We start from the raw sequence: 17,023 nt of genomic DNA, 5'->3' as shown, positions 1-17,023 counted from the left end.
TTTTCCACTAGCATGCATCCGCAAACTGATGGGCAAACCAATAGAGTAAATGCTTTATTGGAGACCTACCTTCGTCACTATGTGAGTGCCACACAAAGCAATTGACCAAAGTTGTTGGATGTGGCCCAATATTCTTATAACTTACAGCGATGTGGGGCCATGAATCAGAGTCCATTCGAGATAGTGATGGGGCAACAACCACTCACACCCAATGCTCTTGTGACCCATTATGAAGGACCAAATCCAATTGCTTATCGATTTGCTAAAGATTGGAAAGAGAAAAATGAATTAATTAAAGCTTTCCTACACAAGGCAAGTAAATGCAACAAGAAGTAGATTGATCAAAATCACAGATATGTGCAGTATTAGGTTGGTGACTCAATCCTTAATAAACTGCACCTAATTTTACACCACACTGGTTTGCACAAGGGGCTTGTGTGACGATATGAGGGACCTTTTAGAGTTCTGAAGAGGGTAGGTAAGGTAGCCTACAAAATGGAGTTGCTAGTGAAACTCAAGGTTCACCCGGTGTTCCATGTCAGTATGCTTAAGCCTTTCCATGAGGATCAGGGGGATCCAAATCAAGGCAAGTCTGAACGAGCACCAACTGGGGTAAGGGTCTCCTATGATCGTGATGTTAAGTGCATTTTGGTAGATCGAGTAATCCGACGGAAGTACTACAAGCCAAGGCATGAGTACCTTGTTCGATGGAAAGGGGTTTTCCGATATTGAGACTAGTTAGGAACCTGCCAAGGCTTTATGACAATTCTAAAAGATGATAGACCAATTTCATTCTAAAGACGCAGCGAAGGTGTCACAAGAACAGGTAGGGGAGAATGTCATGGGCCGTATAAAGAAACTCGTAACCAAGGCACACTCTGATGTTCCCTCTTGTTCATTAGGGATCATTTGACCCGATAAGACTGACCCATTACTTGGAAGAGACTGAAGGCCTATCTACTTGGATCCTGATTAAATTGTAAAAATTATATTTTACCAAAGTAATTATTGTAAATCCTAAAGGATAAACAAGTATAAAATTTAAATCCCTTATGACTCTCTTATTGTAGATGGGAACTAATCTCAACCATTGATGTAATTTGACCTATACCGCTTGATCTGGGGGAGCTAAACTATAAATAGAGTTCTCCCTCTTCATTTGTAATTATTTCATTCGTAGTTGTGAATATATTTGAGAGTATTTACTCAAACACTTGGTGTGTGCTATTTTTCATTTGGCTTTTATGTTTGATATTTGCTCTTTTGTTTCGAGCTTGCTTCCGTTTTGGTTCGGTGCTTTAGAGAAAATCTGCGAGAATTCTCTTTTTGTGATAGTAAGACTGACTTAGGCAGATTTGAAGTAAGGAAAATGTCTAAGGCTGCATGGTTTGCCAGACTAAAGTTCTCGAGAGTCGATTTTTCTATTAAAATATTATTAATTTAGTTACACATTGTTCAACTGAAACTCTTGTTATTTTCTCTATAAATAGAGACAAAGGACTAGGTCAATGACACACCTCATATTTACATTGGCATTTTGTCAACATATAGTTAATTTATTTTCACAAAATAAATTTTATACTTTGATAGAAGTCGTCTTCGGTTTCTAGCTCTTGAGAGTTTCACTAAAATTTCCATCGATTTGTGAATAGAGTCCATGCTCTAGCAAACAGAGATTGAGATTAATAGAGAATATCAAATGGTTGAAAGTTGAGAACAACAAATTGAAAACACAAATATCATTGAAGTAATAGATTTATTTTTGTAAATATCTTGACTCAATTTTAAATTAAATTTAAAAATTCCGCTCTGCTTACATTCAATGTTTTCCAACTTGTTTTCCAACAACAATACCCAACCCTTTTCATATAAAATTGGAACTATTTAATCAAACTTAGACCAAAATCCCCACAATTACGATTTCAAAAAAGAAAAAAAAAGTTATCCCGAACATCCATGAAACCAGATTTGGGTTATTTTTAATTTTCTTTCTCATTTCATGTTTTGGAAACTATGAGACCAAATCTGGGTTTCTTTTCTTTTTCATTTTTTATATCCCTGAAATTGGATCTAGGTTTTCTTTTTTTAATTTTCTTTCATTTTCTATATTGTTTCATACCTCAAATTTTAAAAATTTCCACTCATTCCATCGATGATGCATCTAAGAAGATGATCACTAATAAGTGAAGGGAATGGTTCATCAAGCCATTTCTCGCCTCAACCCCCTAAAAAAAATAGGAAGAGGGGTACTTTACAAATAGGGGGGTAATTGCTTCCCATCTGATTGCTATGCGTTTTTATAAAATAATATTTAAACCATAATTAATTAAAATATAGTAATAATATTTATTTTGATTAAAAATAATGAAACATAAAATTCTATAACTAAATTGTTTTTTTCTCAAGTTACCTAAATTATCTTTATTTACTAAAAAAGAGTGAAAATTTTGCAAACATGGTATGCCTGTAAGTGTGTTATCTTTCGTTTTTGGTTGGTGGTTTGAATTGTCTCGAATTTAGGTAACTTAATTATCATTCTTCTATATTAATATTTCTTTTGAGTTTTGCAAGTCATATCTCTATTAACCGAAGCACCCTTCTTTGTGGGCCGCACACGACTCTCACAAAGGGCAGGGACAAAACTCCAACACAGATACAATATATTTGGTTGTTGAGGGACAAGTCAACTTTCTGACGAACAAAACTTCAAAAATTTCTCTCGAAAGAGTCGGCCCACACTCAACAATTATGAATTAATACAGGCATAAAACTAATATGATTTTACGTCCTATATACTTTTTCTACTAACCAATCGTTAAATTTATCAATATGATTGTACTTGTCATGCATATAAAATTTTAAATCAATTTGATATCTCTATTTTATCAATCTAAATTATTGTCTATATTAAACATATATGTAACACCCTTAACTCATATCCGTTGTCGAATTAGGGTTATGGAGCATTATGGTACAATCAGAAACATTTAAACTTAATATCATTAAATAATACAATCACATTGTAAACCAACCATATACATACATACCGTCCCTAAATCGAGTCCTCGAGGCCTTAAAAATATCTTAAAAGCAATTTGGACCAATTTGAAACCATTTGGAATGTCTACGAAAAAGTCACAAAAATTTAGAAACAGGGGGTCACACGGCCGAGACACACACCCATGTCCCAGGCCGTGTGTACCCTGAATTGCTTCAAAAACAAGGAAATTTTCATACCTGACTTGACTACCAAACCATGCTTAAAATCATACTAAAATCATGAAAAAAACCTCACTCATACATGTCCAAATATACCAATTAACTAAAATTCAAATATCTAACTAATGTGTCCTCATTGAAACCGCAATTAAATTTTCATTCAATTAATGGAATTCTTACTCTTCTATACATCTAACTCATAGCTCTTATGAACAAATACCAATTCAATAAATCATGCCTTACATTTCTCAAAATAACCAATTTCATTGAACTTATAACATGAAATATACATTCAAGCAAATCCAACCAACACCAAAACATGCTAAATAAACATATATCTATATATATTCAAACCTATAACCACATATTCAAAAGATTCAACTTCTAGGACATATTTACACCCTAGGTACATGCCAAAAACACAAAAGAAAACATCACCAACATTGAGTACTGGATTCTTGTAGGATGATGAGTCCGAGTCTACTATATATATCTAACCTGCAAACAAGGGAACCAACATTTAGTAGATTTCTAACCATAAGTATAACCAAAGCATTTGAGTTTATTCCAATCCCTTTTCAATGGCTCATATAAATTTGTCGTATGATTCATTCGTTACATGGCACTTGATGCCTAGCGGATAAACCGCAAAAGAGTTTGTGCCCAGCGCTAGTCGAATAACTTGACGATTTTAGATATGAGCCCAGCTCTAGTTGGATAAACCAACGATAATTGCACCCAGCACTAGTCAGTTAGACAGACAATTGTGTGCCCAACACTAGCCAAATAAACTGACGAAAATTGCGCTGAACGCTAGTCGGATAAATTGACGATATTAAATGTGAGCCTAGCTCTAGTTGGATTAACCAACAAATTGACACTATTTCATTCCACAATTTCCTCATTCATTAAATATCATCTTCATTCAAATATAGACATAATATTGTATATAAAGTATTCAAATAACATCTAATAATAATTAAATAAATAGATAAAAGGTTAAGTTCAAAACTATGAACTTATCGAATTTACGATAGTTTCCAGTGAACGAGATGAATTAATCGGCAGCCTTCTCCTTCCCTCGACTTACAACTGATTTGCTCGCTTCTTGATCTAAATACAATAATTTAATTCAATTAACTAATTTAAAATTACAATAATTCTATTTAAACAATCCATCATATCTCTACATTTAGTTCACAACAAATAGTCAATACACAATTCAATCCTTAATATCAAAAATTAATTTAATCTCATATATTAATTCCATTCAATCAACCCCTAAATGAAATTTTACAGTATAACTCTTAATTTATGTCTTCTATCCAATTAAATCCTTATGCCAAAGCTTAATCCACATTTTAACTAACCGAAATTCATATGGTTTCAAAAATAGTCCCCCACATTTCTCAAGTTTATAATTTACGCTAATAATAACATGAGTTTATACGATATAAATCATTAGAGAATAAAACTAACAAAATCCTTCTCCCAAAATAGTTAAGTTACCAATAAACTTCAAAATAAACCCCAAAAGCCTCCTGCACCTTCACAGAAAAACTCAAAACAGTCCTTATACTTAACATAATATAATAATCTAATCCACAAACTAGTTTGGTCTAACTTCAAAGGTTCCAAAAACACAAAATTCATGCAAAACAAATTAAGAAAACACTTACATGCACTAGCTTAGAGAACCAAACATCCAAGCTTCAACAATGGCTATCTCTTTTTTTTTTTCCTTCTATTTTCGGCACCCCCATCAAGAAGATGACCCAATTTCCTTTTTGTTTTACTTTAAGTTTATTTCTTTAATTAAATTTGTTCATTAATTAAATTTAGTCCTAATTTGTCCACTAACATTCTCCATGGTTTAATTATCCCCTTAGACCATCAATTATTAATAACTTACTACTTAATACCTTTAATTATAGGCACTAACTTTCAATTTTTTACAACTTAATCTTCTCCCTTAATTTAATTAACTAAACAATAATATTTCTTAATAAATTTTTAATACAAGTCCCCTCAAGCTTCTTAAACATTGATTAAATAATAAATTACTGACTCGCTTGCCTGAATTGGGTCCCGAAATTATCGTTTCCACCACCACTGAAAATGGGTCATTACATTAAATATATATTTAACAGTTAAATTTTTTTACATAAAAAATATTTAAAAAGAAATTTTCTTTATTCTAAACTTAACATGCATTATCTACATGAATAAAACATGAAATATGACGGTTAGAACGTTAAAATGTCGATCTTTAAAAAAGTAATGGATGTATTAATTAGTTTTACATTAGTACGAGTGGATCCTCGTATATATATATATGAATGATTGTACTAGGTATAGATTATCATAAGTAATATTTTGGTATTAAACACTCTTCTATGCTTAAATTTATGATTTAATCTATATACTTTTATTTGATCTAATTTGGTCCTCTATTATTATAACCTAATTAGACCTTTAATGGTTTCATTAGGTAGGAACACCATCTTACTCCAATTCATCATGTCAAAATTATTTTTAAAAATCAATATCAACATTTTAATTAAAATAGTTAATGATATTAATTATTTAGACTGATTAATAATACTATAAAAATATAAAACCAAATCATGTTTAAAAGTAAATTACATAAATTAAATCCCAGACAATAACACCAAAAACTGAAATTTGACCATTTTCCTATAAAAGAATAATAATAATGCTCAGTTGTCCATAAATGATTTTAACTTAAAATCTACTAATTCATTCAACTAATGGAGTTGAGGATGTCACCTTCTGTAAGACATGCATGAACTCAAAAGCAAGCTTTTACAAATTGTCAATAGTATACAAAACCCTGTTTTATGCTTTATACATCATGTTCTAGCCATGCTTCCAGCTCCGGAAGTTCAACCAGTCATTGATGAGACAGAGATCAAGTAGCGTGTCTTTGGTTCAGCTCTCCATGCCAATGCTTGAAGCTGCCTTACCAGCAGAATCCTTGAATTTGTGTTACACTGCTTCTTCCTCTCTTCCTTGTTATCCGAGAATATGCTTCTCCTTAGACTCCGGCTTGATAGATATGTTAATGGTAAACAGTAGGACATGGATGATGAGTTATCTTGACCCCAGCATGAAAGCAACGAACTAGGAAGAGCCTCAAAGGTAGAACGAGGAGGGTAAAATGCAGACACTGTTTTAAGTCGGAACTCTTGTGATTCACATCGAGGAGTTTCACCGGAGAAAAGAGATTGAAGCTGGACTGTAAGGTCAATAATAGAGTATAAATTTACCAACTTGATTGAATGAATCAATAAGGATATGCAAATGGCAATGCGACATGCAACTTCTTACCTGTCAGGAGTAGCAATTTTTTTACTTCGCAGGCTTTGCTGAACTCGCAATTTATCCAATTTAAGTTCAAATCGGTCTCTTGTTAAACCGATTAGTAAATAAACTACTAGATGTCAGCAACAGTGGAAGGGGAAGTATTCTTATCTACCATGGACGTTATCCGTTAGATGATGAGACACCCGACTGTTTGTGCATTTTATAAACCGGTGCTCTAGTAACATGCTCGCAGATGGTCTGTCCGCTGGATTTCTTTGGAAGCAGCAGCGCAGGAAATCCTTCCCCTCGGGTGATAATGTTTCAGGTGTCGGAGGAGTATCCCTCAGCACTTTAAACATAGCTGCAGCCTGCATTGAAAGTGACAACTTTGAGAAATAAGCAATGGCTTTTACTTAAAAACAAACTAGACCAAGCATTTGAACCATGTCTGGATCACGGAGACAATTAGTGCATTCTTAAGTCTTAATTAGTAGACAAGAAAGGCCATCCCACACAATCGAAATGGCATACATGTTTAGATTTTCTCCAATCCCCACAATGATTAATAGAGTGAACTAAGATACATTAGTAGCTTACCCCTTCATATTCACTCCATGGTGCTTTACCGGTGTACATTTCAATAATTGTACAACCCAAACTCCAAATATCAACAGCTAGAGCAAGTTCAGAACGGTTATCTTTCTGCATCACAGCTTGCAAGAGCTGCAGGTGAAATGAATGATGTCAGCATATTTAAATTAAAGACCACTATCTATTGAAATAGTAGCAACACGGCACCTCTGGAGCCATCCAATATGGGCTTCCCTTCAAAGATAGATCAGCTCTTTGTCCACTAAGCTGTGCAACAAACAGATCCAAAGTTATTCGATCGGAATAAAAAAAAAAAACAACAAAGCTACACCAAGCCTTATCCATGACAAGCATGTATCCAAAGAGAAGGGGAAGACAGAGACTTACATGTTTGGACATCCCAAAGTCAGCAAGCTTGACAACTCCCGATGCATCAACAAGCAAATTAGCACCTTTAATATCCCTATAAAGAACATATAAACAGCATAATTAAGCCACTGATAGGTCATGCAAGAATAATAAGATGCCATTCACTTTTACACTCTAATTGGCTATCTTAATTGGCTATATACCTGTGGATCGTCTTTGTGCTATGCAGGTAAGCCAACCCGGAAAGAATATGGCGAGTAAAATTGCGAATAACAGATTCAGTTATGGCACCGTAGTGATCACGAACATATTTATTAATTGAACCAGGATGAACATACTCCAAATATATATAGAACTTGTCTTCAGCCTGCGCATGCACAATTTGAATTCTTAATAGAAGTTATTAAGACATTGTGAGGCAAGCAGAAAAAGTGAAAACCCTAAACATGCAATCGGCATATTACTTACTATTTCACTACCATAATACTGAACTATGTTTGGATGCTTGAGGTGGCTAAGAACCTTAATCTCCTGCAATGAAAGAAAGTAATTACAATGGCCGTAGAAGAAACAAACATTCTAGAGCAAAGAAATGTAATATTTGCGGCAGAAAAACCTGCTCTAGTTGCTTTATACACTCTGCAGATTTTGGGTCATCCGGACATATCTCAACTTCCTTCATTGCACATAAAGCTCCAGTTTCTCTGTCCAAACAAGTCCCTTTAGTGTTTAGATAGCAAAAGCAACTGGGCAAGTGGCAAGCAAGATACATAAAACTTGCATACCTGTTACTGGCAACATAAACACTTCCAAATGTACCACGCCCGATAAGCTTGCCTTTTTGCCATTGACAATTCATTGGCAATGGGTCTGGATTAGTTGTAACTTGGGTAATTGAAGCTGATGTACAAGCTATGGCTGCTCCAGGAGGAAGGGGTAATGGATGGACATTGATATGGCCGTTGCTTTCAAGTCGGGATGGTGAGATGTCAGGTGAAACCCATTGTTGTATTGGTGAAGTAGGTCCACTATGGCTACTCTGCCTTCGATGAGGACTTCTATTTGGTGGACTGTGAAATGGAGTATTATCAGAGCTAAATCCACCGTAATCATAGAATGCTAAGGGAGGAACCACTGGAGTGCCTAATGTTGACATCTCTGGTGCAGACCAAGCATGATAACTTGGAGAAAACATGTGGTGTGGAAACATGTCCCCTGCATTCTTGCTCTGTGGGCAAATTATAGCATGACTGCTTGACGGACTTGCAGGGGCACTCCTAATTGGAACATTCGCCCTACACTCATCCTCGAAGCTGTCCTCTATAATCATTTCTTGGCTTAATGCTTTCATAGGTCTTGTTTTGGCATGATCCGTTGTTTTCCAGCAGCCACGACAAGCAAACACGCTATTCGGAAAATTTAAGGAACTCCCAATTATTGCAAAAAACTAGTAAAGCAATTATGGTAATGTCTACAAAAATAAAAACCTAAAACTTCTGTGCAAAACACAAACCACATTTTATTACAGCATTATGGTCGAGATATTAAGAACAAATTCATATATGAACAAGCTTTAAGTTTTTAGATTTTCAGACTATCAATCAAAAGCTACAGCAGTCTATGAATAAATTATCCTCTAGATCATAATTTGCTTGAAAAATACCCTAAAATTGGCTAAAAAAAAAAAAGGAATTTCAATCTCCTTAAAACTCTTCTAAGAGAAAACATCAAGTGATTCATGGAAAGAAACAAAAAGAAATGATAATTAAAAAAAACCCTTCTCTTTTTCTTCATTGTAATTTAAAATTAAATAATAATTGCAGAATCTTATATAAAATGTTAAAACAGAAGCTTGACATTAATTAAAACTAATAATTGAGAAGGGGAAAGAAAATCAAATTCACCTTAAATTGGGAGGAGTTCCATCTGCTTTTTCTTTATCTCTATCCTCTAAACCTTTACCAAGCCCAAATTCTTTCGGCGACAACCGTTGCTCGCTGTCTCCTTCCGGAACGGGAAGCGGGAGCGGCAATGGCACCGGCAAAGCAGGCGTTGTTCCCCTAAAAGACGAAGTCGGCGAGGACAATGGAGTATGGTAACCGGCGGAGAGCAGCGGCGCCGTCCCTTCCTTCGTGGGAGCAACCTCCTGATCTTTTACACGCCTCAGCTCCCGTGGCCTCGTCAGCTTAGATACCCCCAGGCGAAACCCAAAATTGTAACATTGCTTATGGTTTTTATTATTATGATTCTCTTTACAATTTTTCCCCGTACAGGTTGATGAAGAAGACGAAGATGAAGATGACGATGAAGAAGAAGAAAAAGAAAGACTCTGAAGCCAACGCATGGCTAAAAACAAGAAATCAGATTTCCAATTCGATTCATAAAAATGGACTCCACATGAAATTTTTGATCAAAAACTAAAGGACGGGAAAAACCCAGAAATTTTAGGTTTAAAAAAAAAAAAAGCACAAGAAGAACGAAGATTTGATGGAAACCGAGTTTTGGTTATGAATCCTCCTCCTGCATTGTTAATGTGTTGCCTCAAACAAAACAGGCGGTTTACAACAGAACGCCCTTTTGTTTGATTCTGTTTTATTTTTTATTTAATAATAAATTTTATATTATATTTTAAAAAAGTAGGGAGAAATTCCATGATAAGGAGTGGATGTTGGATTAGTTGAGGATTTGGTTAATTGGAAGGGATTTTATAGTTAATCAAACTCACTTTTGCAATAATTATATAAATAAATAAATAAAAACTGAATTAACGAGTTTATGATTAGTAATGGAGGTTTAGTGGTTTCAGATTCGTATAAACAAAAGCTGCATTTTGCATACATTATTATTTTTTGACAAATCACACTACTTCTTTTATTTCTTCTATTTATTAAAAATGGTATATAAATAAAATATTATTTGGTAAATTGAAATTTTAAATACTAAATCTAAATTATAAAATTGTTTGATATATTACTTAAAATTAATTATAAAACATAATTAGATTGTTTGATAAATATATTTTTAAATTATTAAAAATAAAATTCTACATTTTATCCTTAATTTTTATATATTTTACTTTATTCTAAACAATAACCAAATTTTAAGGCTTATTTATTTATTTGGCTTTTTAGGTCTTTTTTTTTTTAATTTAGGGGAATAGGTCATTTTTAGAGAATGTGTGTGAAAGCGCATCTAGCTAAGCGCGCTTTCCACAAACGATCATTTTTTTTAACATTGGCAACGGTAAAATTTTTGAAGGACCCTAGCGGTAATTTTTCCCTATAAATACCAGGCGCTTTTTCTTTCTTTTCACTCAAATCCAACTCTCTCAATTCTTTCTAAACTCTCAACTCTCTCAATTTTCTCAAGTTTTGTTCTAAATTGTACGATACGTTTGTTTAAAAATATTATAGTTTTATTTAATTATTTCATATATTATTTGTTTCGATTAAATTTTCACGAATGACAACCTCTCTGATTCCTTTCGATGACAAGCACATTTTCACTGCTCAAGCGATAATGGTAAGATGAAATTTAAACTTTTGTTATTTTCAATTAAGTTAAATTTAAAGTATTTTATCTTTTAAAATATTTTAAATAATTTTTTTATCGGTATAAATAAGCAAATGATCGTGTTTTGGAGGGGTTCATATATGACCTGTTAAAGAGCCCAGATACCAAAATTCGTGGTTACTTTCAAGACGCGGGATTCTTGTATGCGTCTCGTATGCTTGGCTGCAAACTCGATCCTACACTCATCAGCGCGTTTATGGAGGCCCGAGACACACACTTTTCATCTTCTAGGTGACAAGTGTACAATCACACTCGAGGACGTAGCTTTACAACTCGGTTTACCAATGGATAGGCCAATCATCATGGGGTTAACAATCGTTCCCAGTAAAGAGGACTTTTGCGAGGCATTTTTGGAGAAGGTGCCGAATAAGTTTTACGGTGGTTGGATAGATATGAAGTGGTTGAAAACCAATTTCAAAAATCTTCCTAAGGATGCGTCCGACATCGTCAAAGAACAATATGCTTGAGCATTCATCCTGAGGTTAATCGAGGGTATTCTAATGCCCTATAAATCTCAAAATTTGATACACATAAGGTGGCTATTGAGCCTAGTCAACTTTAGAGAAAGCGGATGAATGAGTTGGGGATCAGTCGTGTTAGCCATATTGTACCGGGAGTTGTGTCAGGCGACGGAACCAGATAAGATGTCAATTGCCTGCTCCTGTTGTAGTCATGGGTCTGGTGGCGATTACCATTTCTACATTCCCGAGTGAACGACCCATATATGTTTCCATTGGTGACAAGGTAAAAATTATTTCTTAATAAATATGTAGTTTATATAGTAAATGTTGTTTATTTATTATATGTTTGAGTTAACATATCGCTTGTATAGGTGGAACCATGGGCCGAGTTATGTGAGACTACCCGAGCAGATAAAAAATATCCGGCTGTTGTTAGATCAACACTCAGAAGCCGAGGTTAGTTACTTATATTTTCAAACCTATACTAATTATGCAATTATTTCTAAAATAAAATTTCATACATAACAAAATTTACAATTGTGCACTGCAGTTTGAATGGATGTCATATGTCGACCTGAATATCATAGAATGTGTTTCGCCGGAAATTTTGGCCAATCAGAGTATGTAGAACGCGAAGGTGTCGTTGATAGTGTACACGACAATGGAAATGCACGAATCAGATCGAATGATGCGACAGTTCAAGTAGAGGCAATAAATTCCACCACGAGACATGGAAGCACTACACAAGCTGGATCTGCGGGGGAAGAACAACGAGAATTGACAAGATTACCACAATGAGTACATCGACATTTGGGATCGTAAGATGGAATTCTTACCTATCTACGAACCCTTTTTTTTCTCACCAGACACGACGGTCTATTTGGAGTACAAGCCCTGATTCAGAGTCACTGGCAAGACGTATTTGCTATCGGTGGAGGCGAGGAGTAGGCAACTTCGTCAGAAGAGGCAACGATGAGCGACCTAGCAGTGTAGGTCCGAAAGAGGTGCCGCGATGGGTTCGTCATCTACTCTCACCCAACAAGCGTCACTGATGTCTACACCACATCCTGATCAGTTCACTCCATTTATTACTATTCATTTCACTAACCCTATTTTTTTCACAAGTACCACACTGTGCACAACCGCAACACCCTGCTTTTACCCCTCCCGCATGTACATATTTCGAGGCACCTCCAATCCCGACATTCTATGCCCTTCATGTCGACGCAAATGTTGAGTCAAATACCAATGCTAGTACCATCATCGATGCCAACACCAATGTCGTCATCGATGCCAGTATCAATGCCGGGTTAATGCCAATGTATCCGAGTTTTGCGATATTGTATGATTATTTAGCGATAGTGTCACAAGCACCCACTACATCATTGTTTTATCAAGGTGGGTCATCGGTGCAACCATATTCTCGTAGAGTGGAAGACACACAATGGGAGATTAGGACGACACCGCACTGAAGTACAGAGAAAGGCGATGGAGAAAAAAACGAAGCCAATGGTGGACATGAAGATGAAGATGAAGATGACAGTGGAAATGAAGATGAGCACGAGGGTAGAGGTGAAGACAAAGAAGATGAGGATGATGGTCACGATCAATTAAAGGAGCCGACACCACTAGTTGTGTGCAAAAATCTTGCGCACAACCATCAACCACCGCCCAGCAGCACACATTCGGCCCATCGACAACAATGATGTATTTTTTATTTACTTATTGTGATGTAAATTTAGATGACATCAATAAAGAAACAATAAATTTTTTTGTATATTTCTATTGCAACTCATATTTGTATTTATTAAATTCTAAAGTAAGTTAGACGTAAATTTCAATATATTTAATATTTGATATGAAATATATAACTTTGGATAGACACCTTTATTGAAGTAGTGATTAATAAAGGTACATAGACTAACTTATAAAAATGGAAAAAGTTCAATTCCCCGACAAATTGTAATCGGTACTTGAATATGTGCTTAAAGTAGCAATTCTTACACTATGTAAATGTTAGTAAACGGTGGCAAATATAATTGAAATGCAAGTTAAAAAGAAAGAATAAATTTTTTACAAAAAAAAATGAAGCATTGTAATCAATTTTCTATTGTTGAAAAAAAATGAATGTCAGCGACGTTGAGGCCCCAATGTACCCCAAAGCAACCTAAAAGTTGGGTAACCAAAATGAAAGTGTAAACATGATTTGGTGTGTACAACCAACCACTAGTAAGGATTTAATGCTTGAGTGACTAAAATGAAAGCGTCCTAAAAATTGGGTGACCAACTAGGTAGTTTGCCCTATTATAAAAAGATAGTACACATACATGTTTAAGAACATATAGTATGTAAATTATTATATATATGTAAATTATGAATGTATAATAAGTATTATACAAATATAATATTATAATTTGTATTTTTTTTTAGTAATGATATACAATATAAACCTTGAACTTGTAACTAAATTTGTGATAGATCTTAATATGTATGTATACTGATTAGCTTTATTAATTAAGGTAGATTATTAATGATACGCACTTTATATACAATTGTGATATTAATAGGTTGGATTTTGCTATTAGTCCCTATACTTTATAAAATTTGTGGATTTGATTAATCCTAATTTTTTTACTTTTCAAATTTTGAAATTTTAGTCCTTATTCAAATAGTAGCAACTAAATTTGTTGGAATAAAATTTAATTGTTAGTATTGTACTATGCATACAATTGTAGATTTAGTTCATATTCTCTAATTGGATCATTCTAAGTCCCCATACTTTTGAATTTTGAAATTTTAGTCTTGACCTTAAAAGATATCGTTAATCCATTAGTGAATTTTTGTGAGTAATATGTGGAAATAACAAGTGACATGTCATTACACATGATAATATGTTTACCAAATCAAATTTTGAAAATAACAAAACTTAACTTAATAAATTTAAAAATTATCATTTGGTAAGTCTGAAATTTTAAAATTTTAAAAGTATAAGGACTAAAATGACCAAATTAAAGTATAAGGACTAAATCCACAACTTTGACAAAGTACATGGACTAATGGATAGAGTTTAACCTTATTATAATGTGTTTTTTTATATTAAGATGTGTAAACTTAAAACCTTAAATGTATGTCGTTGAGAATTTTAACTTCACAAGCAATGTTTAGATTTTATCACATGTCCTATTTTTTTTAATTTTAAATACAACTTATGTACACATGGAAAAATCTCAACCTTACTTGTGGAGTTAAAAATTTCATCGCCAGTGTACCAAATAATTATCCCATTAATTATATGTAACATTATAAACAATTATGATATTATAACGTACACTTTTTATATGAATGATATGTAAGCTTGAACCCTAAATATAGGGATGTCAATTGGGTGGGGCGAGGCGGGTGTGAGTATAAAATCTAAAACCATCCTTGCCTCGTGACCCACAAAACTAAAACCATCCTCGCTCCACCACTCACGTGGGTCCCTAGACCCATCTAATCCCCACTATACTCGCTCTGTAACCCACTCCATATAATATATATTTTTTGAATAATATGACTGGGCTATTATAAATAAGGAATCAAAATAGAATAATACCCAATGTATTTGGGCTTAGTTCCTGTTGACTACAACCCTAAAACAAAGTGTGGGCTACAAAGTTTGCCCAATAGAAAATGACCCTAAAAAGCAAATCAAAAAATGAAAACAAAACAGTAATTAATGCCGAGTCGAATCTAACAGCTGGACGCAATTAAATCCCACCTTTCCATGCTGAATCGTCACATCTGTTTAGAGGATAACAATTACCAAAAAGATTTTCCTTCAGTCTGTTATCATTTTCGAATCCCTTTTCTTTTGAAAACTCTTCAGTTTGGGTTTCTTGACCATTCCTCCTCCAGGGCTCCTTCATTGCAGATCTGCTCATCTCTAACCAGGTTCCTCTCTTCCCCTTTTATTAATGCTTCTTTCGCCAGCTTATGAGCTTGATAATTTTCTGATTTTTGAATGAACTGGAAAATGATTTCTTGAAAACGAGAACTATAACTCTGGATATCTCTGATAACCGGTCCAATAATCGACTTGTCCATATCAGTCGTTTGACATTTTTTAATGACTGTCTTCGAGTCCCCCACTATTGTAACTGATTGGAGACCCATAAAAGTGCCTAACTTGATTGCTTGTAGGCATGTAGATGCCTCTGCAAGAAACAGAGATGATATGTTGGAATGAAGGGTTGTTTTTAAAACTCTTATCTCTCCCCTCCGATCTCGTACAATGATCCCCGATGCCGATCTATACCTGTTTGCATCAAAAGCTGCATCAAATTGTATTGTGTCCATTGTTTTCTCCTTCTTTTGTCTCTTTATTCTGACAGTCTTTAAGGTACGTTTTTCCTTTCCCACTCCTTCAAGTTCAGCTAAATAAGTCTGTATTTTCTGTACTAGATCCCTTACTGATACTAACTTTTTTTCATACACCATTTGATTTCGCGAGCTCCATAAAACCCATAAGGCACAGCAAAACACCTGACACTGTTTCTTGGTTCCTTTTGCGAGGACCCAAGTAAGCGATGTCTTGATATTTTGATCTCGATATGATGTAACCCAAGACATATTAATATTCTGCCAAATTTCCATACTTATAGGGCATTGTTGGAAGACATGGAGGTTGTTCTCTTCCCCGGAGCCACATCGAGGGCATCTTACATTTGTGGTTAATCGTTTGCATCGTAAGTTGACTAGTGTAGGAATATAGTTCCAGGAGATCTGCCAAGTCAAAAGTAGAATTTTTTATGGAAGTTGTATATTCCATAATTTTCTGTAGAAATCTTTGAAATCGATTTGCAATAAATTACTAGGATCCGGATTAGCTTCTTGTAATAGTTTATAAGCGCTCCGTACTGAGAATTCTCCGGACGATTCGCCCTTACAAACGAGCAAGTCTTCACTGTCAGTTACTGCAAGTGGAATCTGTAAAAAATTTTGCGCAATGTCTATTTGAAAGGTACAAGTAACGACCTCCATTTTCCACGTCTTATTTATTCCATCAAGTAGGTCTGATACTGTTTTCAGCTCTCCATTTTGGTATCTGCTCTGCCATGTAATAGGTTCTTCATATAATATATTTATAAGTATAAGTTAAATAGTAGTTTCAAGTTTGCAAGTTGCGACGTGGAGTAAAGGTGAGTAATTTTAGGGTTTTCATGTAAAATAGAGAAAGTGAGAAACCGAATGAGTGAGGTGTGTTAAAATTCGGTGAGAAACTATGGATTGCTCTCATTTTTTTCTAAAAAAAATAACACTAAATGTGAGTTGAGTACTATTATCCAAATTAAATTTTTATTTTTTAAATATACTTATTACATTATGCGGGGCGAGTGATGATGGGGCGGGTACAAGGTCATATCCATGCCTGCCCCACTACCCACGACGGGTCTAATTTTTGTCCCTATCCCCATCCCACCACCCACAAAACCTATACCCAT

The 17,023-nt window shown here is 34.6% G+C and overlaps 1 protein-coding gene across 1 annotated transcript; it reads right to left on the bottom strand.

The window, feature by feature from the left end:
* Positions 1-5,898: 5,898 nt before the first annotated feature.
* LOC105776226 (mitogen-activated protein kinase kinase kinase 5-like) lies at positions 5,899-10,075 on the bottom strand. The gene is made up of 10 exons (XM_052621569.1): positions 9,411-10,075; positions 8,292-8,912; positions 8,123-8,210; positions 7,975-8,037; positions 7,710-7,873; positions 7,525-7,600; positions 7,345-7,404; positions 7,144-7,269; positions 6,571-6,914; positions 5,899-6,478 (listed from the first exon to the last, which is right to left on the bottom strand). The coding sequence occupies exons 1-9, from the start codon at positions 9,848-9,850 to the stop codon at positions 6,711-6,713; spliced, it is 1,842 nt and encodes a 613-aa protein (XP_052477529.1). The 5' UTR covers positions 9,851-10,075; the 3' UTR covers positions 5,899-6,478; positions 6,571-6,710.
* Positions 10,076-17,023: the final 6,948 nt, after the last annotated feature.

Source organism: Gossypium raimondii, chromosome 10, assembly GCF_025698545.1.
Source record: "Gossypium raimondii isolate GPD5lz chromosome 10, ASM2569854v1, whole genome shotgun sequence".
NCBI lineage: Eukaryota > Viridiplantae > Streptophyta > Magnoliopsida > Malvales > Malvaceae > Gossypium > Gossypium raimondii.
This window is presented reverse-complemented; position numbering and strand designations above follow the sequence as displayed.